Genomic DNA, 23,731 nt, shown 5'->3' on the forward strand with positions numbered 1-23,731 from the left:
ATAGACCAAAACTGAAGGTAACTAATCACTGCTTTTCCTTAAGACTGTCAAATTTCATTTTTATTTTTTATTCTTCACATGGGCATATCAAACTACTGTATAATCAGCTCTTTGTTTCTGCACTTGTCCAAATTGGTTTCCAAATTGATTCCTCGATCCTTCCCATGCCAAGTATGGGCTGGTAGGTTTTTGATCTGTACCAGTGTAGTGTTAAATCTGTTTGATCTGTTCGATTAGCCCCCGATGTGGTGTCTAGACACCAAGACCAGCGGGGGAGGAGCTCCCTTCTCGGGCTTGCGGTCTGCTCTGCAAGTCTTGGCGCTAATAACCCCTGAGGGATGCACTGCATACTTCAAAACACACTCTGAAGTGTGTTTAATTGCACTGGTAATTATTCTGAATGATAACATCACATGGCCTTGTTAGATCTAAACTGGTAAGAAAAAAAATCATAAATATTTATGGAAATATCAAATTATGCTGTTGAATAAATCGCTATTATTTTGTTCTTCTCTTGTGTGGCCCAGTTTCTACAAAGTTATTTTAGACACCAAATAGCATCTTTACGGTGAACAGACGATGAACATGCACACAGATAAGTTTTATTGTTGAATGTTTTCACTGTATCCTTTTCCTGTCCTTCCTTTCCTTTATAGTTGGTGGCAGGTGATTGACAAGAAGCAGAGTGAAACATATGTGGCACTGAAATACAAACTGCTTGAGCACAGTGACAATATGGTGCCAAGATAAACTTCAGCATTCGTAGTTAGTCTCATGGATTATGCATCTCTGAAAGGAGGAGAAGATGTCCTTGTTTTTGAGTTACTCACAATGTGCAGACAGCAGCAGGATCGATGAAGGAAAGGGGAACATTCAAGAACACATTGGTATTGTTAACCTCATATATGCACAAAGGAAGTGGAACCGTTTACCTTGCATGATAATCATTGTCAGTTTATTCATTATAATACATGGTGGTGTTCAGAAACTGAGCAGAATAAATTACACTCGGAATGTAATGTTTGTGCTGTGCTGATGTTACCCAGTGACAGAAAAAGGGGTTACAATATGTATTAAAATAGATAAATAATGATTCTGCTCATTCAAACAAGTAGAGAGTGATCAGCCACACCAAATGGTGGTTTGGTTAAGTCCCGCGTCTAGCTGCAATTGATTGACAGTAATCTGATTAGTGATTACAGATTACTCGGTTAAAAAGTAACTTAGTTACTTTACTGATTAATTGATTTTAAAAGTAACTAAGTTAGATTACAAGTTACTTTATTAGGTACTTTCAGCAGCTGCCGACAACAGCTGTCGGCTGTTACTAAGTAACGCGTTACCGACATCACTGTTGACAGGTCATGATGCACCTGCGCGATCAGTGCGTGTGACAGAGGAGAGGAGACATGCGCCCTGTGATGAGGATCAAAAGATCGAATGAACAATAAAAGTTAACAAAGTTAGCTAAAACTAATCTATCTACAAGCTACTTGTGGTGGAAACTTCTGAAGCAATGGAGACGAAACTCAGAGAGACGCTGGAGAGCCAGAACTTGATGGCAAAACACTGTTGGGTTTATTCGGAGTTACTGCCGGAGTATTGACAAGACATTTGCTGTAGACACGAGTTGCCACAGCGGTTGTCCAACCAATTCTGAAGATCTCGACAATAGGAAGAGGTTTTAACTAGTTCCAAATGGATAATCAACATTCTTAGAGCAACAGACTAAACAATTTAGGACAATACGTCTAACTTAAACTGTCATCTAGGTCATAAATAAGTTGTTACCGGAGCATCTGGTTCCAGATAAACTGGAGCTAGCTGTGCCTAAACAATAAAGCCAATCTTAGGTCAGCATGAGCTTGTAGGCCTACCCACTGTGGGAACAACAAGGCTGCAGAAGCCCAGGCTGCCCCTCCTTAATGAATATAACAGCACCTGCAAGGCCGTTAGCCTATGCCAGAGGAGGACAGAGAGGAAGGACACAACTGGCTAACTTGAAAACAAGCAGTACACAAGCAGCTGTGAGGAGACCAATGGTCACATGTGTGAAGAGGTCCCAGGCCTGAGCAAAAGGTTACAAGATTACACAAAATATTCCCTAACACTACTAACTGAAACATTGAAGGGGACTAAAAGAAGAAGCAACCTGGAGTTTTGAAAGGCCCGTTTTCCTTTTCAACTATTTCGGTAAGCTAGCAGAATGATGCAAATGCTGCTAACGCTAGCTGAGCATGGTGTTACTTTACCGCATGTTACTGAGTCTCGCTGCATACCGCTGCAGTTGGTTATGGCTGAGAGTGATATATCATGTTGTTCCTTGATTGTTATATTATATTTTCCAAGGGATAATTGTTTAAATTGTTACATTCTATGGTGGGAAATGTGAGTTATAAATATTTTTACTCTCAGTAGAGAGTAGGCTTTGCAGGTTTTAGCAAGGCTGCATGTAACAAGTACTTTCTACATTCTTCATGTTGGATTGAGGTAAACACTTGATGCTATTGTTATAGTGGCTGTTATTAGTGTTCAATTTGTACTTTGTACTGTACGTTACAATTGATGCTTGTTGAGAAGGATTGACATATTGATAGATACTGAAGTGTCCAGCCTTCCAAATTCAAATGTCTGACAGTTATGAGAACACCATCCGGTTACTAATAACGCATGTTCCATACTTGGCATCGGAACACACTTAATACATACAAATCTGCAATATGAGACACAGCACATGATGACCATGGTCTTTGCCCAACCTTGATATTAAAATGAAACTGCAGGTAAAGCATATTAAATGTATTTTGGATAGAAATGAAACATGTGGGCAGGGTATGATTAAGAAAGAGACTTCTCTAAGGTCTTACTGAAAGGACGATAGTGAGGATCCTCAGGGTTGCCAACTTTGGCTTCCTGGCTGGAGTAATATTTTGACATCATGGGTTTAATTTAGTGCTGTCAAACGATTAAACAATGTAAGAGTTAATCACAATAACAGGTTGTGATTAATCACGATTAATCACAAGTTTAAAATACTAGTATTTACTTGTATTTTTGGGAGGAGATAAAACAAAAACATCATGTGTGGTGTTGGAATAAAGAAATGCATGACAAACTGGTTAGAGGAATCAAAGTGTTTACTTTATTATAAGATCTCAGCTTAGTTGTGATCATTTCTGAACTAGAATCTATTCATTTGCTGAGTAAGAAGTGTCAGGGAGTGCTTGGCATTGCCCACGACATCCGTAATGAACTGCAGACTAGAAGGATTAGCAGACAACCACATAAACACAGCTACAAAGTGACGTCTGCTACAAAGTGAATGTAAACAACTTGCCTGTAAAGAGTTTGCAAAGTAACATCTCACCCAAATGAATGCTGTAGTGAGTAACAGTGGGCCTATTTAAGAAACTGAATGCCATAGTGTCTTTGAAGATACAAAGTGAGCAGTCCCTTTTCACACTCTTAGTTGAATAAGATTATTTTAAACAGCGTGAACTTGTGTGACATGACTCAACCTGTTCATACAGTCTACTTTTCTTTCAACCAGTTGCTCAGGCAGACCAGCTTGTTGACATTTTCAGATGACAGAGCGGACCTCTTCTTCTGCACAATGTGGCCTGCCAAAGAAAACAGTCTCTCACATGGCACTGTTGAGGCAGGTGTAGCCAAGTACCTCTGTGCAATATGGGCCAGCTTACCATGAGCACCTGTGTGTGCCGCCCACCACTGTAGTGGACATGCCTCTATGCCGACACTGGACTCTGCTTTATACCGGTCTACAGTTTTGTCTGTGGACAGTGCCTCATCATCAGACTCTGACTCTGACCCCATCAGTAGGAGGGCCATCTTCTTCTTCTTTGGTGGCTCTGGTTCAATTTCCTCTCTGGATGGCTGTGATGCAGGTTCTCTGTCCTTCAGCATCTCACTCAGCTTTTGCCACACCTCTTCCCCCTCTGCTCTGGGCAGGCACCTGAGGTCCTTGAATCTGGGATCTAGAGCTGTTGCTACCTTTAGCCATAACAGGTTTGTGTTTTCATTTCGTCTGTTGAGGTCCTCTGTGAATGCAGTCTTGAAGCGCACTATGTAGGCAGGGTCAACATCTGAGACATCCATCGTACGCAAGAGGTGGCAGAGTGCAGGCAGCGCTACAGAGCAGGACACATATTTGTCACCACCCAGGAGCTCAGTGACATACCTACAAACACACAAAACCAACAGTATTAATGACTACACTTTTAATTCATTTAACACCTATTTAGGGGACAGGCCTAAAAATATTTCTGAAGTACAATAACAAAGTGACTATAATATTAATTGTATTTGCCAGAAAATAAAATTGGAGATAAGTATTGGAGATGGGAAGTCACCTTACCTGCATGGCTCCAGCAGTGTTTCCAACTTTGCCAGCCTGTCATATTCAGCTGAGGTTAGCATGGCTAATTTGTGCTTCTGCTGTGCTAGCGTTGCCTTCAGTGGGTCTTTGTTGTTTTGGACACGCTTTATCATTTCGAGAGTTGAATTCCAGCGCGTGGGTACGTCCTGGACAAGTGACTGCTCTTCTTGCCCATGAGAGGCTTGCTGAAGTTTCAGCTCTGCTGTGTTTGCAGGACTGTGTTTGGAATGTCCGACTATTTTATGGCACTTGGCTAAAGCACCGTCAAACCCGCTGTCACGGAGAGACACTGTGATTACCCTCTGTATAATGTGCGCTACACAGGGCATGTGCTCGAATGGTAGACTCCTTGCTGCCGCGATCATATTGCACGCGCTGTCTGGTCCTATAGTGGTGACCTTGTCTGTAATCTCCCACTCCTTTGCGACTTCAAGAAACTGACTAGCACATGCTTCTGCAAAATGCCTTTCCTCTGTTTTCACCACACCTAAAGCGAACGAGTGCAGTTGCCATTTGTCATCGATTAGGTGTGCTGTTACACCGAGGTAGTTATGGTTGCTTACTGATGTCCAGTGGTCTCCAGTCAGTGCAATAAATGTAGCTTGTGCCAACTGCTCCGCTTTCTTTGCCTTTTCGCTGCCAAACAATTCATGAATTCTTGTGACAATAGTTCCCCTAGCAGGTGGCTTGTATGATGGGTCATCTGAGGCGATCTGGATAATACCTTGAAGCCCATGGTCTTCAACGATGTTGATGGGCCTGCAGTCAACGGCGATCCATTTAGCGATAGCATGGGTTAGCTTAGTTGTTGTCGCTTTGTTGACAGACTTGGCCTTGCTGCACTCTGCCAGTGTAGTTTGGCGAACACGGCTTGATGCTGTCTCAGTGCTAGCATCTTTGCTAGCATCAGCAAAGATGTGCTTTGCCCGAAGATGGTACTTCAGGCTTGTTGTGCTTCGGTGGAAAGACAGTTCATCACTGCAATATGTGCACACAACTTTGTTTTATCTAAATATATATATATGTATATATATATATGTATATATATATATATGTATATATATATATACATATATATATATATATATATATATATATATATATATATATATATATATATATATATGTATACATATATATATATATATATACATATATATATATATATATATATATATGTGTATACACATATACATATATATATATATATATGTATATATATATATATATATATATATATATACATATATATACATATATATATATACATATATAGATATTTATGTGTATATACACATATATATATATATATGTGTATACACATATATATATATATATATATATATGTGTATACACATATATATATATGTGTATATACACATAAATATCTATATATCTATATATATACATATACATATATATCTATATATATATATGTATATATATATAGATATATATATATATATACATATATATATATATATCTACAGTGGGGCAAAAAAGTATTTAGTCAGCCACCAATTGTGCAAGTTCTCCCATTTAAAAAGATGAGAGAGGCCTGTAATTTTTATCATAGGTATACTTCAACTATGAGAGACAAAATGAGAAAAAAAATCCAGGAAATCACATTGTCTGATTTTTAATGAATTAATTGGTAAATTCCTCTGTAAAATAAGTATTTGGTCACCTACAAACAAGCAAGATTTCTGGCTCTCACAGACCTGTAACTTCTTCTTTAAGAGGCTCCTCTGTCCTCCACTCGTTACCTGTATTAATGGCACCTTTTTGAACTCGTTATCAGTATAAAAGACACCTGTCCACAACCTCAAACAGTCATACTCCAAACTCCACTATGGCCAAGACCAAAGAGCTGTCAAAGGAGACCAGAGACAAAATTGTAGACCTGCACCAGGCTGGGAAAACTGAATCTGCAATAGGTAAGCAGCTTGGTGTGAAGAAATCAACTATGGGAGCAATTATTAGAAAATGGAAGACATACAAGACCACTGCTAATCTCCCTCGATCTGGGGCTCCATGCAAGATCTCACCCCGTGGGGTCAAAATGATCACAAGAACGGTGAGCAAAAATCCCACAACCACACGGGGGGACCTAGTGAATGACCTGCAGAGAGCTGGGACCAAAGTAACAGAGGCTACCATCAGTAACACACTACGCCGCCAGGGACTTAAATCCTGCAGTTCCAGACGTGTCCCCCTGCTTAAGCCAGTACATGTCCAGGCCCGTCTGAAGTTTGCTAGAGGGCATTTGGATGATCCAGAAGAGGATTGGGAGAATGTCATATGGTCAGATGAAACCAAAATCGAACTTTTTGGTAAAAACTCAAGTCGTCGTGTTTGGAGGAGAAAGAATGCAGAGTTGCATCCAAAGAACACCATACCTACTGTGAAGCATGGGGGTGGAAACATCATGCTTTGGGGCTGTTTTTCTGCAAAGGGACCAGGACGACTGATCCGTGCAAAGGAAAGAATAAATGGGGCCATGTATCGTGAGATTTTGAGTGAAAACCTCCTTCCATCAGCAAGGGCACTGAAGATGAAGCGTGGCTGGGTCTTTCAGCATGACAATGATCCCAAACACACCGCCAGGGCAACAAAGGAGTGGCTTCGTAAGAAGCATTTCAAGGTCCTGGAGTGGCCTAGCCAGTCTCCAGATCTCAACCCCATAGAAAATCTTTGGAGGGAGTTGAAAGTCCGTGTTGCCCAGCGACAGCCCCAAAACATCACTGCTTTAGAGGAGATCTGCATGGAGGAATGGGCCAAAATACCAGCAACAGTGTGTGGAAACCTTGTGAAGACTACAGAAAACGTTTGACCTCTGTCATTGCCAACAAAGGGTATATAACAAAGTATTGAGATGAACTTTTGTTATTGACCAAATACTTATTTTCCACAATCATTTGAAAATTAATTCATTAAAAATCCTACAATGTGATTTCCTGGATTTTTTTTTCTTATTCTGTTTCTCATAGTTGAGGTATACCTATGATAAAAATTACAGGCCTCTCTCATCTTTTTAAATGGGAGAACTTGCACAATTGGTGGCTGACTAAATACTTTTTTGCCCCACTGTATATATACATATATATATATATGTGTATACACATATATATATATATATATATATATATATATGTGTATACACATATATATATATGTGTATATACACATAAATATCTATATATCTATATATATACATATACATATATATCTATATATATATAGATATAGATATAGGTGTGTATGTTGCTTTTATAGAATAGATTATCGTACTCTAATAATGTTTTCAAACATATTCACCGATATCTCGTTGCACTCTGCAAACTCACCTTTCCTTTAGTAGAGTTCGCCGTCGACTGATGAAAAGCGTGGCGTTAAGACGGATTCTGCGCATGCGCAATACGGGTCGGGATAGACCAACCGGCTCCCACTTTTCTGCTTTCTGTTATCGTTGTTAAGAGTGGTGGGGGTGGGAAGGGAGTGGATCGACAGCTTGAGCAGCTGTCAACTCAATACTGTAAATAACCAACCAAAAACGATCGCCGGTTCATCTTGTTTTTGGCGTGAGAATAGTTTGGGCAGGGTGAGAGCGTGAGATTGATAGTGAAAGCGTGTGTTACACGCCAGATGTGTGAGAGTTGGCAACCCTGGGATCATAGGCTGGAAGTTGTAGTTTGTTTCCACAAATCACATTTGTATGAATGCAGTTATGGTAACCCTTATAAAAGTGGATGATGAGTCATTCAAAATCATTTTACAGGAATAGAAAGAAGGACAGATTTTTGATTTTAAATGGCATGTTTGCCATTTTAACACATGCTCAGGGGTGTAATCACATAGGATGGATAGAGTTAGCAGATGGCTCCATGAATTGTGCATAAATTGCAGCGTCTATCTGCCCCGCCTCAAGGTCCAATTCAAAATAGATATTTCACTAATGATATTCCAGTATCCAGTAATTTTGCACCTAATGTCTGCATATAACATAATCTATCTGCAAAAAGGGGAGGAGCAGCAAGCTATAAACTAGGCCGGGCAGTGAGGGCTGTAGTCACTCTTTGCAGGTGCTGTAGAATTACAGATAATTGTTGTATTATTTGTTCAGGTTTAGCACCTGCATTAGCTGGTAGTGATCAATCATTTGATCTTTAGCTAACAAGACAGACAAAGTAGGCTAAGTGACTAGCTAGTGGAGCCTTTGGCAGCGTATAAGCCTTATATCTTTCTCAGAAGTTTGTGGAGACCAACACCAAACTACAATAAGACTTACATTCATCAGATGAACAAGAACTTTCACCAAACAAAACTTTACACAACAAAAATCACATGTTTTTAGGTAAGCTGCTACAAAATTGTCAAAGAAATAAATGCAGCTTTATCTGCCATTTGTACAGTATGAGTTAATTGGTAATTGTTTGGCTTTCAAAGGAGATCTTCTCTAAACTCTAATGAACCTTTAATGCATTAGTCCTGTCCATATTTACGACAGCGTTGTAAAAAGGAATTGCACTTTGACTGTAGAGGCGCAAAATTGAATATCTTCCCTTATTATGCTTTAACCACTCTCTTATAAAATGCACTAAACATCAACAGCACAGTATTGTGGGCTTTGAGGCTGCAGGATATAGAAACCTGATTTGGACTTGTTGGCATAATATTTCTGTACTTCACATCCCACGAGCAACAGATCCTGGAGATGGTCCGACACTTGAAAGAGGGGAGGCATGTCACAGTTGGTGGCCTGAGCTGTAGTCTGTGAATAACAGCAAGTCTTTCAGACGGGGCTAAAAGTACACAGGGGGTGAAAAAACAAAGTGTCAAACAGCAGAGCCTTGCCGACTGAATACTTTATGACTCGCAGAAAGAGCAGCAGCAGGTTCCCACCACCATAGTAACAACTGTGAAAAATTCAATTCCTCCTGTCTTTCCCACTCAGAGTGAGGAGGATTAAGTCCGAGGGGCACACCGGGCTACCCGCTGGTCCCGGTCCCTCTCTCACGGGCCCCAACATACAGCAGCCTTTCAGAGGGTGGCCATTCTTACTGCCTGACTTATGCACATGCTGCCATTTAGTGACATCTGCACAGCATCCAGATATCCACTTTAAACTGCCTTTCCATCCGTCTCCTCTGCTGTTGTTGTTTTTTAAATCTGTCTCTGTTATTAAATCTAATCGGGGTGACACGTCTCACCTTTTTCATCCCTCCTTTGTGCCGAGTTTTCTTCTCCGGCGTCAGCCTCGGGGAGCAGAACGAGCTCGACCTGTGTGTTTACATTGGTGCCGAGCCTCCTCCCTACTGGGGTATTGATGTGGCATTATGGGGCCTGGCACTGAAGAGTGAAAGGCTAAAAAGATGAGTTTTGCTTAGAGAGCAGCGTCCAGGGGACTACAGTTTGTCCCCCTCTGAGCTGTTCTTCAGCCTGGCAGCTAGTAGGAGTGGACTGGATAAGAGAGAAAAAAAGAGATTAACTGTACTGTGTGTGTGTGTGTGTGTGTGTGTGTGTGTGTGTGTGTGTGTGTGTGTGTGTGTGTGTGTGTGTGTGTGTGTGTGTGTGTGTGTGTGTGTGTGTGTGTGTGTGTGTGTGTGTGTGTGTGTGTGTGTGTGTGTGTGTGTGTGTGTGTGTGTGTGTGTGTGTGTGTGTGTTGGATTTTTGCAGGCAACAGCATCCCTAGTGGTCATTCCCAGAGCTGAGTGCTGCATATGATCAAAGATGGATATTTTTCCGTGATTCGTTTCTAGATACACATTAAAAGAACCAAAGCGTTGACTTTCATTAAATGTTCTATGTCAACAGATTTCACACAACCTTAGTAGGTTAGCTGAAAGCAATAATGTTAAGTTTAAATATAACATATTAAGCTCAACTTAATATCATTGCTTAATGCATTTAATTAAAGTCAACGTTTCAGTCTATCGGGTTAAAGCGACGTGTCCCAGTTACACTGTCCCTGTGTTTGTGCACGGACTGATTGACAAGTCTGGAGAAGGCTCACCAGGCCGCTGAGACACTTTGATACTTTCCAACACAGAGACACTCGTTGGAGAAGTGAGTCCCCTTTCATTTGGCTTCGTGAAGTTTCGCTATTTTGGGTCTTTCCTTTTTTTTCTATTCATCTGTGGTTTATGTACAAATGCTTTTCTCTTTGATTTGCACTCGTCAGATCTCAGCATAAACAACCGTAAAAGGAAAAGCGGCTCAGCAGAGCATGTGTTAAAAGAATGAAATGTAGGGTCAGTCAGCAGCAGAGCATGTGTAAATGGCAGAACACATGTACAGAAATATTCTATTCATGGCCTGGATAGGTTCAAAGTACTAACAAAGTGAAATCATCCCATTTTAGTGTCTTTTGAACCGTTTAAAAGGATGCATGAGAGATGTTCCGAGGTATTAAGTATTAATGCAGAGACTGCTGTGATGCCTCCATCTGCCGTGCCACTGGCTGGACTCTGAAATAAAAGAAACAGATGGAAAAATACACAACATGGACTGAGAGAGCATTCTGCCTGTAGTGAGGAACACGTGTGTTAGAAATGGAAGGTACACATGTAATATCAGAGCTATATAAGTCCCTCTAATAGCTGCTCCGTTCCTATGGAGTAAATAATGTGTGGAAATAAAAGCCAGCTAAAAATACAGTCGTAGAAATGTCCTAAAAGTTGTTCCATTTTTCCAATTGCACTGATTTATTATTGATATGAGGGACAAATGTAACCAGAGAAAGCAGCAGTGGATGCAGCAGTTATTTTATCTCACATGGAGGAACTTGTGTTTATTTTGCTCCTGAAAGGTCTTTACACTGGAATATATCCCTGAGATGTTTTATTGAAAACTGGGACAAGAAGAGTTGTTTTAAAAAAGAAATGAAAATAAAATAAATAACTTCTTTTAAAGTCAGATCTGTATCCAATATTTACAGAAATGGCTTTTAGAAGTAACTGCTTTTGTAAAAGTTGTGCACCAAAACGTTTTCACAGTATTATTCAAAAACAAATAAAACTGGAAGTTTGTGATAAATATAGATTTTAGAAGACCTTTTATTTCTTTACTGACTCTTTAAGGTGTCTTCATCTCCTAATGACAGCTCGTGTTTCGCTCGGTCTGGAAGTCGTGAAGCTGAATGTTTATAGAGCCTCACGTGCAGTCTGCTGTCCGTCATGTTCCCTGTGCAGAGCCCACAGGTCCCAGCAGCCAAAGAACCAGACTCCTGTGAAATATTCTGAGCAGATAACAGCAGAGTCATCCATCAAACTGACACTCAAACATTACACAGGAATTTGAGTTGTTGATAAAGGATAAACCTGGTGCATTGGATCCAAATAAAAGATAGCAAATGTTATTCTGTGCACGCCTTAGAGCACGCACCGGAAGGATTTGAATGAAACATACATATTGAATTCAAAGTCAATATTTGTAGATATTTCCAGTGTTAACATTCACATTTGAACTCAAAAGTCACATTTTATAGCAGGAATACATTTCCATAAAACACAACCTCCTATTGATTCTTAATTTATTTTCATGTTTCAGTTATGATGTTATGAGGAAATGCTGTACAAATATTCATTATGTATCACAACTTTAAAAGGTAAAGCAGAGCACAGCTTTTTTTTTGTCAAGCAATAACTGTGTTCAGTAGGTTTAATTAAAAAGTATTACATATGGAATATATAAATATAGATTATTCAATACATGTTTTCATTTGATTTAATGTATAGAAGTGTGTAAAATACATTGACATGTTGCTTAAAAAGGCAGTTAAAATGAAATACCTGTTTTGTTTGATTTTAATTTACATCCATTTTATTTGCTATATTACGACACTTTTGGGAATGTACAAATAAGTAATTTGTACAATTTGTCATTTGGCAGTGCTCTCAAATTGTTCACACACACACTTTAAATCACAGCATACTTTTTACTGTGCCAACAAAGTTTTTTTTGTGAATGTTCTATGACATTTGGCGGTTTTTCTACCCACGCGTCCTTGGTAAACCTAAATTCACTTGTGTATGCATCATTTTTAATACAGTATTTATTCACTGTGAGGGGCGGTAATTATTACCCAGAAACCCACTGTTATGGTTCCAAACCCTTGGATGCTGATGATAAATATAAGGATTCAATGATTAGATAATGACGTATACAAAAGTAATATGTAGTTAAATGCGCTGTGGTGGATTGTAAGTGATTTGCTAAAAGACAAAAAGTGTAAGAAAAAAAAATATGAAGTTGAAATTCAATTTACAGTTTTTTTAAGGTTTTACCCCCCACCCAAAGCCAGGGTTGTTGTTGCCCGGTGACCGTTGTGCAGCTTTACGTAGTTTCATCCCTCCAATGCTGTAATTTATTGTGCCCAATCCCCGCCGTCGGCCTCCGCTGTGCCTACAGGCTTCGTTCAAGGGTCAGGGTGTAGGGATTATCGGAGAAAAAATAGAAAAAAAGAAGGCTGAAAAACTGCTTGTAACCCCCTCCTCCCTCTCCCGCCCCTCTGCCTTCTCACCAACCGCCTCCATCCATAAACTTGTGCCAGCTGTTGCCTCGTGCTAAATCCTGCTTAAGAGAAACAGAGCTAAAAGGCCCAATCAAGGGCGCCTGCACCATGGGGTTAGTGCGCCCCCACCAACAGCGGCCGGGCCCGACAGTGCACCCGGCCGCTCACACACTTAACTGTACTTCAGTACAGGGTTAGTTGTGAGGGGGTCAAACTCAAATCACACTGACATACAGTCACACACAGGGCCATTACCTCTGCTGCAGATACAATGTTTTATAACCTTGCATAACAAAATCAGAGAAAGACATGTTATATAAAACTGACAATTTATAAAGCCAGACCATTAGATTTTGGAATATTCAACTGACTTTAAATCACACCCCAACACAAACTTTACTTACTTGCTTAATATTGTTATCATACCCACAAAAAATCAGTGCCTTATTGTTATAGAAAAAAGTTAATTTTGTTAAATTCACATTTTTTAAATGGCTGAATATTTTCCTACACACAGGTCCTCTTATTTGTTTTGCTGAAACTTTGTAAAATGTTTTATCCAGTGATTTCACACAGAGTTATTACCACACAGAAACACAGTTATAAAGTTCCAAGCGTTTAGATACAGTTCATAATTGAATCATTGTGATAATTAATATAAGATTTCAACCTTAAATAAAATCGAATACCATAAAATAATTCATAAAAAAAGTATGTGGTTACCCCCCGCCCCATCTTTTTACTTCACTTAACTTTTGGCTTGGAGGGAAATGTTGAGCAGAGCTGGAAAAAGGAGGAGATGGACGGTTAAAAAGAGAGGGAGTCTGCGTGCATTTGCACAGGCGGACATTGTTGTTGGGACAGTGGACGGCTGGGTTGGGGGGCGAGGCTCGTGAGTGTTTCGGGTGAGGAAAAGTGCCGTGGGACAGACAAATCGCAGGTTCAGACAGGGGTTAGTGTGGCACGAGGAGGGAGCTGCTCCCACCCGCCGTCACTGTTCCTCCTCCTCCGCATCATCAGCACACCATCAGCATCAGCACCGCCATCACCGGCCTGTCATGCAGATCTGCATCAGCACCGCTCAACTCTGCATGAACCCTGACGAGCTGCTCACTCGGTCACGAGGCCACGAGGTTTTGGGATAAGTTGTTTGTTTTTTAATCTCCAAAATCAGGGTGAAGCGGAGGCCACGCCGGCCTCGAGTGACTTCCGAAGGCGTCATGCTCCGAGAGCTGATAGCTCCTCAAACATCGTTAATACAATAAACGTCATATCCTATGGGGAAACTTTTAAATAAATCATGGTTTTATTATAACAAATATTAATTATATATATATTTATATATAATTATAATTAATTATATATATATATAATTATAATTAATTATATATATAATTATAATTTATTATATATATATAATTATAATTAATTATATATATATAATAAACATTGTTTTACGTTTTATTTTACACAAGCCCTTACCATAACATTTATATTGCCACACACACACTCACACATGAAATCTAGCCAAAAGTGTGCACTCTTACTGAATATTAAGTGTCATTATGTCTATAACTAATGTCAATTAGTTACTACATTTACGAAACAAAATGTCATATAAATATAAAATGTGTACATGCATATTCTTTTCAAGTCATAATTAAATAAATATCATTTCTAATATAAATAGCATCATTTAAGAATGACGAGAATGACACATATCTACTGATTAAAGTAACCGATTCTGAGGTCCAAATGTTTTTCCAATCAGCTGTAGTTTGATGTTTAAGAATTTAATAAATTAGAATCAGCATCTTTTAAATAAATGTAAGATGTGACAATTCAAATGTTTAATATTAAAATGTGTTTGAGTCCTGGACATGCTTAATAGTAATAAATGCATGTATTGAAAAGAATAATCAAATATTTTTGGAAAATCAAAGGTACTTATTTAAATAATATAAATGCAATTAAAATCATAATAGCACAGTATCTGTATATGTACGGTATACAATCAAAGAGTTGACAAATACTTTTTTATTCATTCAATAGTTTTTCAATTTTACCTTTTGAACGAGGTCTATTAATACAGCTCAGCTATAATAAATAGTTGGCTACATGTGTTACAATTGTATTACTATCCTAAAATAAACATTTAAATATAACTTTGGTTATACAACATATATAAATTAAAAAATAAAACACTTTTTTGGTAAATATGTTCAGCATGCATATGAATGTATATATTTATTAAATTCGTCTTAAGATTATTATTACTATTACTATTATTATTATTATTATTATTATTATTATTATTATTATTATTATTATTATTATTATTATTATTATTATTATTATTATTATTATTATTATTATTATTATTATTATTATTATTATGCCGGAGAACAATGATTTTGAAATTTTGAATTGTTGAATGTAATCCATCATTTATTGACCCAGGACAGAATATCTTGCATGTCTCATACAGCATCATTAATTATTCATACATTTATAACAGTAAAAAGCAACATTAAGACCAAAACAACACGTTAGTCCTCCTAACTGCTCAGTTTTTTTGTCCCATTTATCTCCCGTAGTCTGGCAGCTAGACACATCACATTTTATAAGATAATTAAAAAGCTTGTGGAGCGATTACGTTCCTCTGACACGGCGGGGGCAGCGGTGGCAGCCAGACCTGGCTTCAGTAATCTGCTGATCTCGTCCAATCACGCGGCCTGATCAGCCCAGATACCGCCCATACACGTGGGTTCATCCGGAGTTCATTCAGAGTTCATCATGGCTGCCATGGCGAGGGTCTACTGAATGAGAACGCTCAATGTCGGCCACACTGAAGTTACTTTAGCTACTGAACTTCCTGCAGAACCTGAGAGTGCCAGCTGTCAGGAAGCCTTCAGATCACATGGCTGATTTCTGTCTCTTCTATTTCATATTACATTTTGTGACGTCTCGTTAGCCCTCATGTCGTCTCTGTTATTCCCCCTTACTTTGGAGATCCCGGTCAAATGTGTCCGGTCCATTTGAACTGCTCTTACATGAACACAAAACCCATTAATCATCACCAAATTACATTTAACATCCTTTTAAGTTGTAAACAAAGTCTCTGGCTACTGGTTTATATGAATCACTACAGTAAATATACAAAGAATAGACACCTAAGACATTTATTCCAAAATGAACATGGTTTTTGAGCTGATGGATGAACATGATCTACGGTTACTCATAATTCCAATGGTGGTCATTTTTGACCGTAGTATAACAGAGTTGACTAAACCACTCACAATTCAATCTAAGTGGTGATCAGCAATTTAAATGTTCAAATGCCTACTGTGGAGGATATCATAAGGCCTTTAAGAAATCGCTGTAAATCACAATATGTATGATTGATTAACCTAAATCGGTCGGATTTGAGCCGATCGCCTCAGTGGGGTTAAACACACTAAGGCAATGTTGTACTTTCCTCCAATCCTGATCTTCGTAAATAAAAAATCTGCACCATGAGCCACCACGAAACACACACCCGGGTTATTGAAGACCCTAGCTGAGTAATCTGTGCTTGCCCTGGTTTGGCATGTGGCGTTCTGCTGGGCTGGTGCTGCCATCAGCAGGGCAGTCAGCGCTCCATCCATCAGAATACGACGTCCTACATTAGACATTACACGAGGGACCTTTCTTTCCACATTACCGTTCCCCCTGTGGTGCACGAACATGTGAAGCAGTTTGTGTTTCGTGTGAAAACTGTCCGTATTCCAACGTGTGTTCGTCCTCTCCCCTGAGAGCATTAAAGGCGCACCGTAATTCCTCGGAGGCCTCGGAATCAGACTGTGAACCTTCACCCTCTAATGCGGGCAAGCACCGGGGCCACAGTATGTTGTCATCATATCATTATGTGCTGCTCTACTCTCACATAAAGCTCTCTATATAATCGTCTTCAACTCAAGGTTCTGTTTTTGGTTTGCTTTGTTTGTCTGTCAGCAGGATTACGGAAAAAAAAAGAAGATTTTCATGAAACTTGGTCAAAGGGAGTAGCAGGGTTCCAGGAAGGACAGATTTAATGTTTGAGCTATCCGAATTACGGGGTGGAAACAGCGATTATTTATTATTTTGATTCACATTGTGAGGGTTTGAACATGTATAATAAGCAGCATGTATGTAGTGTGTGTGTGTGTGTGTGTGTGTGTGTGTGTATAAAAGCCGCAACAACAACATGCTGTTAGTGTAATGCTTTACAACAGGTACAATTGTTAACTTCAAATAGTAGAGTAGTGGTAAAATTAAAATACGACATGTTGATACTTTATTATGTAAAAGTAATAATATCGTAAATAAAAATGTATTTTATGTAAAACTACAAAAATACCCGTCTCAAACATTCATGATTTAGAGATGTGTTATATATCATATTACAGTAGAAGTATAGTTATATGTATTTGGTATAAAACATAGCGAAGGATTTACCATGTGTGCACATTTTTATTGTTTTAGCTCAATGGTACGGAGTTCATTTGGACTTTGGCATGTCGGGTGGTTTACTCTTTAACAGCGCAGTGTTTTTTATTAGCTGATGTTCAATCTCAAGTCTCTTTTTATGGGGTTTTCAAATACATATAACAAAAACAACTATTACAATATAACCGGAATAAAAATCCCATAAAAAGATGGTTAGTCAGGTTAATTAAAGGATTAGGATCTTAAAGAGCAGGATCATGGGACGCCACATTGCAAAAGCATTAGAGTAGTTGCACTAACATTTAGAGTGCAATAATTATCTGTAAATAACATTTCAAATACTTTTTCCTTCATTTGATAAAAGTTCACAGCAACTTTAAATTGATATATCATTTATAAATTGAAAGAAATACATGATATATACATGTTTATTTAAACTATATATATTTTATTTTAATATAGTTTTGAATATATACATGTTTATTTTATATTATATTCACACACACATTAAACAAATAAAATCAACAATTAAGTGAAAACATTTTGATAACACATTTATTTGGAAATAGTTAAAAAGCCATGTAGTTACTGAACCACATGATTGTTGATTTGCATACTTTTAAGTGTAGATGCATGCAAATAAATACATCTAATATCCATGTACAAACTGTATATTTACACACAGTAATACAGAAACCCCAATACAAACTTTACTTATCACCCAAACCTTGCCCTGCATAAAACAAAACTAAAATCAATATAAATAATACAGAGAATCTTTAGAAATGGCTTTGAGAAATGTCTGAGAAAATATTACAGTTTTACAAATGGCCACTTTTTGATTCTTAGTTTAAAAGTATTTTTAAAATGTTGTTGTAAAAAGGAACTTTTGACATGTCTTTGTACTCAATATAAATATACTTTTAACATCCATTAAATAATATATTTCCCGCTGTTTTCGGTAATATAATGTTCTATGGATCCGTCTGTAAAGGATATATGAACACACCCTTCAAAAGGTGGGTGTACTGTCATTGAAACTGAAGTCTTGTGTATGACAAAAAACATTTTTGGTGAACTGCCTTTAAAGTAATGTTGAACTCTAATAAAAAAAAGTCAATGTTACAGGTTAACCAGGTAAAACCATCAGTAGATATGACCAGAAAACTTCCCCAGGTTGATGACTTACTTTCAGAAAATGATTGGAAGTCATGTTTAAATATGCAAATGAGTGCTTTTTTAGTCCTAACCTACATTTAGGAGAGAGTTACTCAAAGCGACAAAGCAAGTCACTTAAGAAATGTGTCTTAAAGAAGACTTTTAAAGCAGAATAGCCAAAAATGAGAATTGACCAGTTCATGAAAACAGTTTCGCCTTGAGTCCTTAGAGCTCTGGCAAAGGCACGTATTTACAAGCGTTTAAACCTTTGCATTATGGGTAATAATAACGGCAGCTATAACCAGGTTAATCACGGTGAAAACAACAGCAGAGAACCTGACTGAAAGTTGATGTAAACAAGCCAGGAGAATGAAGACTCCCGGCTTATGATATGGAGATGATTTGTTTTGTATTAGGCCACCAGGTTATTCACTATAGCATGATATGCTTCAATGGTTAAGCTCAAAGCAGCTCCATCAAGAGTCTGCGTGACATTTCTGTAATGATCTGTTCCGAAGAGCTGATCGAGCAGCCATTGTCTTCGTTTGTGAGCGCCATCATCATATCTGTATCAAGGAGCCTGTCGCCCAGCACCAAGCTGCTATGTAGGTTATCTGCACAAAAGCGCTTTAATCCAAGAGAGGAAATAAATAAATAAGTGTTTAGCGAGAGGTGAGTGCTCGGTCAGCGCCGGCACAGCCCACACACTGCCTCAGTGGTGTCACTGCCAGCAGCAGCCATTAGGCCTCTGCTGATATAATGTGGAGCGAGTGTGCCGTCTACCGTACAGTGCGGGCGCCGGTGGAGCACTGCGAGCTGCAGCCGCTCTTTGCAGTGCTCACATCCCATCATACCGTCAGTCAGACTAAGCGACCCCGCCATTAATCCTTGACATGGGGTGTCTACACTCCATGGGTTAAAGGAGGACGAAGTTTTGACATATTTGAAAAACATTTAAGGCTAAAACATGCCGGCTCTGGATCAGGGCCATGTGTTTGTGTACAGTTACAGTGTAACCTCTTATTCTGCCAGAACAGCTGACTAAAGTTCATATAGCAGTCATTCACTATTTGAGTTCTATATTTTAAAGAAGTGATTTTTTGTTGATTTAATGTTTTATTCGCACAATAAAACTGAACTTAAATACTTTATTTCAATGTTTGAATACGGTTCAACTCTCCATAGGGAACATTTGATAAATATGCAAAAGTTAATCTTTTAAAATGACATTTTTAGTTTAAAATTAAAATATAAAATGCAATGGTCAACTCGTCCATGGAGGAATATAGGTTAGAATTTTAAATGTGTAGTTAAAATGCATTTACACTTGAAATATAAATATATATATGTTTTTCAAAATGAAATGTAATTTAGATTTTTGCAATATGACATTTAAAAACAATTGAATATAAAAATGTTAAAATGTTCTCTGCGGCAATACGAAAATAATAATGATACTATAGTGAAATTAAATAAACCGCATGTCTTTGTTTTTATCACAGTTAGATGTGTTTTGTATTTTTACAATACGTTTTCATTTGGAAATTGTTCAAACAAATACTCAAATGTATATTGTTGAATTCTTCATATGGAAATACTCGTATGAAAATGTACTCTTTAAGGTAAAGATAAATTATATATGAATGAATGATATATACAACTTACAATTCTGAAAAATAAATAGACAGAATTCATTTACCACTGTTTTTTAATTAGTGTTATATGATGTTCTCATGTGGAATGATATAAAATGTTACTACTTTGAATTGTTTTCATATGTCAGCGTGAATGACGACCACATGGAAACATTTTTTAAATTGACCTTGTGGCGTGAGGATTTTTAACAAACTTTTGCTCGGTAAAGATTTGTTGAATATAAAGGTGTTGGCTGTGCTTCCACACTATTTAAGATCAGTAGCCCCCCTCACACTGTACTCACAGGGGAAATGAAAGGAGTCCAAGGTGTTCACCTGTTGAGTCCCTCCTCTGCTCTGAACAAGGTTAAGAGCCTGAGGCTGTCATTGGTATAAAGTGTGATTCTACTGTGTACGAGTTCAGGACATGGAAAAGCACCGGGGGGGCACCATGTCAGTGAAAATACTACTCCAGCCCTGCGATTGAAGTGTGGACCTAAAGCTGTGATGGAAAAGGGCAGAACGGCTCTCTGAAATGCTATATACGCATGCCACAGTGAAAGTGCATTACCTTCTCCACACAGCACTTTCAAGCCTTTCCGAAGCCCCTTCTGCTGCAATGTCACCAAAATACATCAAGAGGTGAGATTTGATTTGTGTGAATCTGAGTGTTATTTCCAATGTGGCCTTCCTTTTCTCAGAAGTTGTGTCAAACACACGTCTGTCCCTCTCTCTGAGTGACCTCCCGTTGACCGGCCACTCTTGCTTCACTCCCACACCGGAGGATGAGATAGGAGAACATCTCCACTCAGAGGAAAAAGCAGAAACATGTCGTTCCTTTCCTTTTATTCTAGCAAAGTGTTTCAATTTTGCCTTGAAAATAAATGTTTCATGTTCAGTGACATTCAACTGTGAAGCATGAACACGAATGACATACACAGGGGATACAAGTTTAAATTCAATTCCTATATTTCATGTTGTAGCAACAGGAAATATAGGAATTGGCAATATATTCATTTAGAAGCTATATGCAAATATGTATGTTGTGACAGAAAACATACAAGTCCCTTTCTAATATCATGATGCTTACTGAAGACATGTACCAAACATAAAGTAAAGGATGCTACTCATAATTCAAATGAGTAATAACACCGGCCATTATTTATATGCAAGAGAAAATCCTATACATTTCTAATATTTATTAGGATTAAATATTGACTAATTTCTACAAAATAAAAACTTGAATAAAACGTAATATTTTTTTTAGATATTAGTTCAATAAGAGACAAATGAAATGTAGTATATTAAGGTAAGTGGATAATTTTGCTGTATTCTACTTTAGGAGGTTATTAGGGGCCACAGATAATGTTACATTGAGCAGCTACAACATCGATTTCCCATGAAAGCTTTTATATAAATTAATTGTGGTACCGGTACACCAAGTTATAATGGTGAACAAAAATAAATTGTTAAATACATACATTCATCGATTCGGCTTTTTTGAGCTTCATTAAAACACATGTTTTGTGCTGGGAAATAACTCGGCACTGTCTATACTCTTACAAAATGTTTTCATGGATTAATATTTAATGGAACTTAATCCATGTAAACATATTGCAACATTTAACAACCGCAGAACATAAATATGCAATCATGTTCTGAATTACACATGCAAAGTAAAGGTTAACATTTCAAATCAATATCCAGAAGTGATTGTATGGCTATGTGAACATTTGATTGTCTGAGGATTTCTTTTTGAAATCTAAATAATTGAATCTACTTTATCAGACATTTTGATATAATTTAAAATGTGATATATGCATACATTTAATTCAGAAAAAGGTATTATTAAAAATCATTAAAATGTCATAAGTGTGCAATCCTTCCTCTTATAGATGTACCTTTACCAATAAGCTGTGTTTTATCAGCCTGTTTTCTCGCCTTCACATTACATCATCATCACTCGTATGTCCAGTCATATGATATATCGTTTATCATGTCTGTGCTCTATACAGTGTAATGTGTCTAACGGTAATATGAGCTGAAGTGCCCACCTGAGACAAACACAAACACACAAACATCATCATCTGCTTATAAAAATATGGGATGGAGGGTTAGAGCGTATCATTTTAATGGCCTATAGCTGAATGGCCCCTGCTCTGTGGCACAGGCTGGCCTACATACACACTGAGTGAACCGGCTGCAGTGTGTGAGCAGAATAGAACACTAAGTCTCCACACACACTTTGTGTTTTCCAGGCTGTAGAAACGTGATAGCGTGCAATCACAAAGGTATGGCTGCAATTTCTGCCTGCCTGATTATAATTGCCAGCTCGGCCATTCACGATGCACACAGTTCGGAACAACAGGCGGAGAGCCTGCGTAACTTTGTGTGTTTGCATCCGCCTCCCTCCCAAACACATCCTGATGGGGAATCATCACAATGAGAAAATGATGAAAGCACAAATGTGTGTTCCTCCCTGATCAGTGTCAGGTCAAGAGTAAATGTCAGTACTCCGGGTTGATGTCCAATACAACACGTAGATAGTGAGTTATGATGAAATTGAATAAGGAAATCAGAGTGAGCTACTGTAAATACAATAAAAATATCTAATTATTTAAAAACAAAATTGATGTAAACAAACCATAATGAACCTATCTAATTATATGATGTTTTAGCTACACTACTTAAAGTTCAAATGTAACGCTCCCTCATATATTTCTTTATCTTAAAGAAAAAGTGCTCATGCACCTTGTTTCGCAGGCCTTTTTCAAAAACTGCTCCCTGATCTGTTGTGTTTTGCATGTCACCCTGCACAGAAGCAGCAAAGGCACATTTCCACAAATATAAGATGTTTTAAATAATAGTAGAAAGCAGATGTAACAGCATTATTGACAGTAGCTGCAGCACTACAGGAAATGAAATGAATATTCTCGGGTCATCTTTCTCTAACTGTCAAAAAGGAATTGGATTTACAAACCTTTTGCTGGCCGTTAAAATAATTACTGTGCATGACGTTGCTAATGATGGTGTAATGTAGTATTACGATATTATCAATAAATGGTAAAAGAAGAATAGTTTAAATTGTTATTTCTAATGTTCTGAGGTCGATTGTGTGACAACACTGGAGTTTTATGGCCCTTTTAAAAGGAATATAATATCAAATGTATAGAAACATAACAGCTGCAACGATAAAGCAAAGAGCATGCACACACACTAAGATATTGCCAATATTTATAAGTCAAACAACACTGTGATACATCTTAAGGCAATTGTGTAAACAAAGCTACTGATAACACCTACAATACAGAGAAAGCAACTCATAACGAAAAAGTTGAAAAAGACATTATAGTGGCACAACAAGTGCAACACTGCAAAGTTCAAGAGCCATATATATTATATTATATTGTATTATATTATATATAATGTATAATATGTAATATAATAAAGCACAGAGGGAGCAGTAGCTGTATGAGCTATGAGTAATACTAATTAAAAAGATGGCATTAGTAATTAGCAGAGATAAAAAGGTATAATAATATCATGGTAATATTAATATGAGTG

General features: G+C 37.9%; 1 protein-coding gene across 1 annotated transcript; it reads right to left on the minus strand.

Annotated features, from left to right (window-relative positions):
• Positions 1-3,531: 3,531 nt before the first annotated feature.
• Positions 3,532-7,808, minus strand: LOC134867474 (E3 SUMO-protein ligase ZBED1-like). The gene is made up of 3 exons (XM_063888063.1): positions 7,744-7,808; positions 4,376-5,350; positions 3,532-4,198 (listed from the first exon to the last, which is right to left on the minus strand). The coding sequence occupies exons 1-3, from the start codon at positions 7,806-7,808 to the stop codon at positions 3,532-3,534; spliced, it is 1,707 nt and encodes a 568-aa protein (XP_063744133.1).
• Between the last annotated feature and the right edge of the window lie 15,923 nt (positions 7,809-23,731).

Source organism: Eleginops maclovinus, chromosome 7, assembly GCF_036324505.1.
Source record: "Eleginops maclovinus isolate JMC-PN-2008 ecotype Puerto Natales chromosome 7, JC_Emac_rtc_rv5, whole genome shotgun sequence".
Taxonomy (NCBI): domain Eukaryota; kingdom Metazoa; phylum Chordata; class Actinopteri; order Perciformes; family Eleginopidae; genus Eleginops; species Eleginops maclovinus.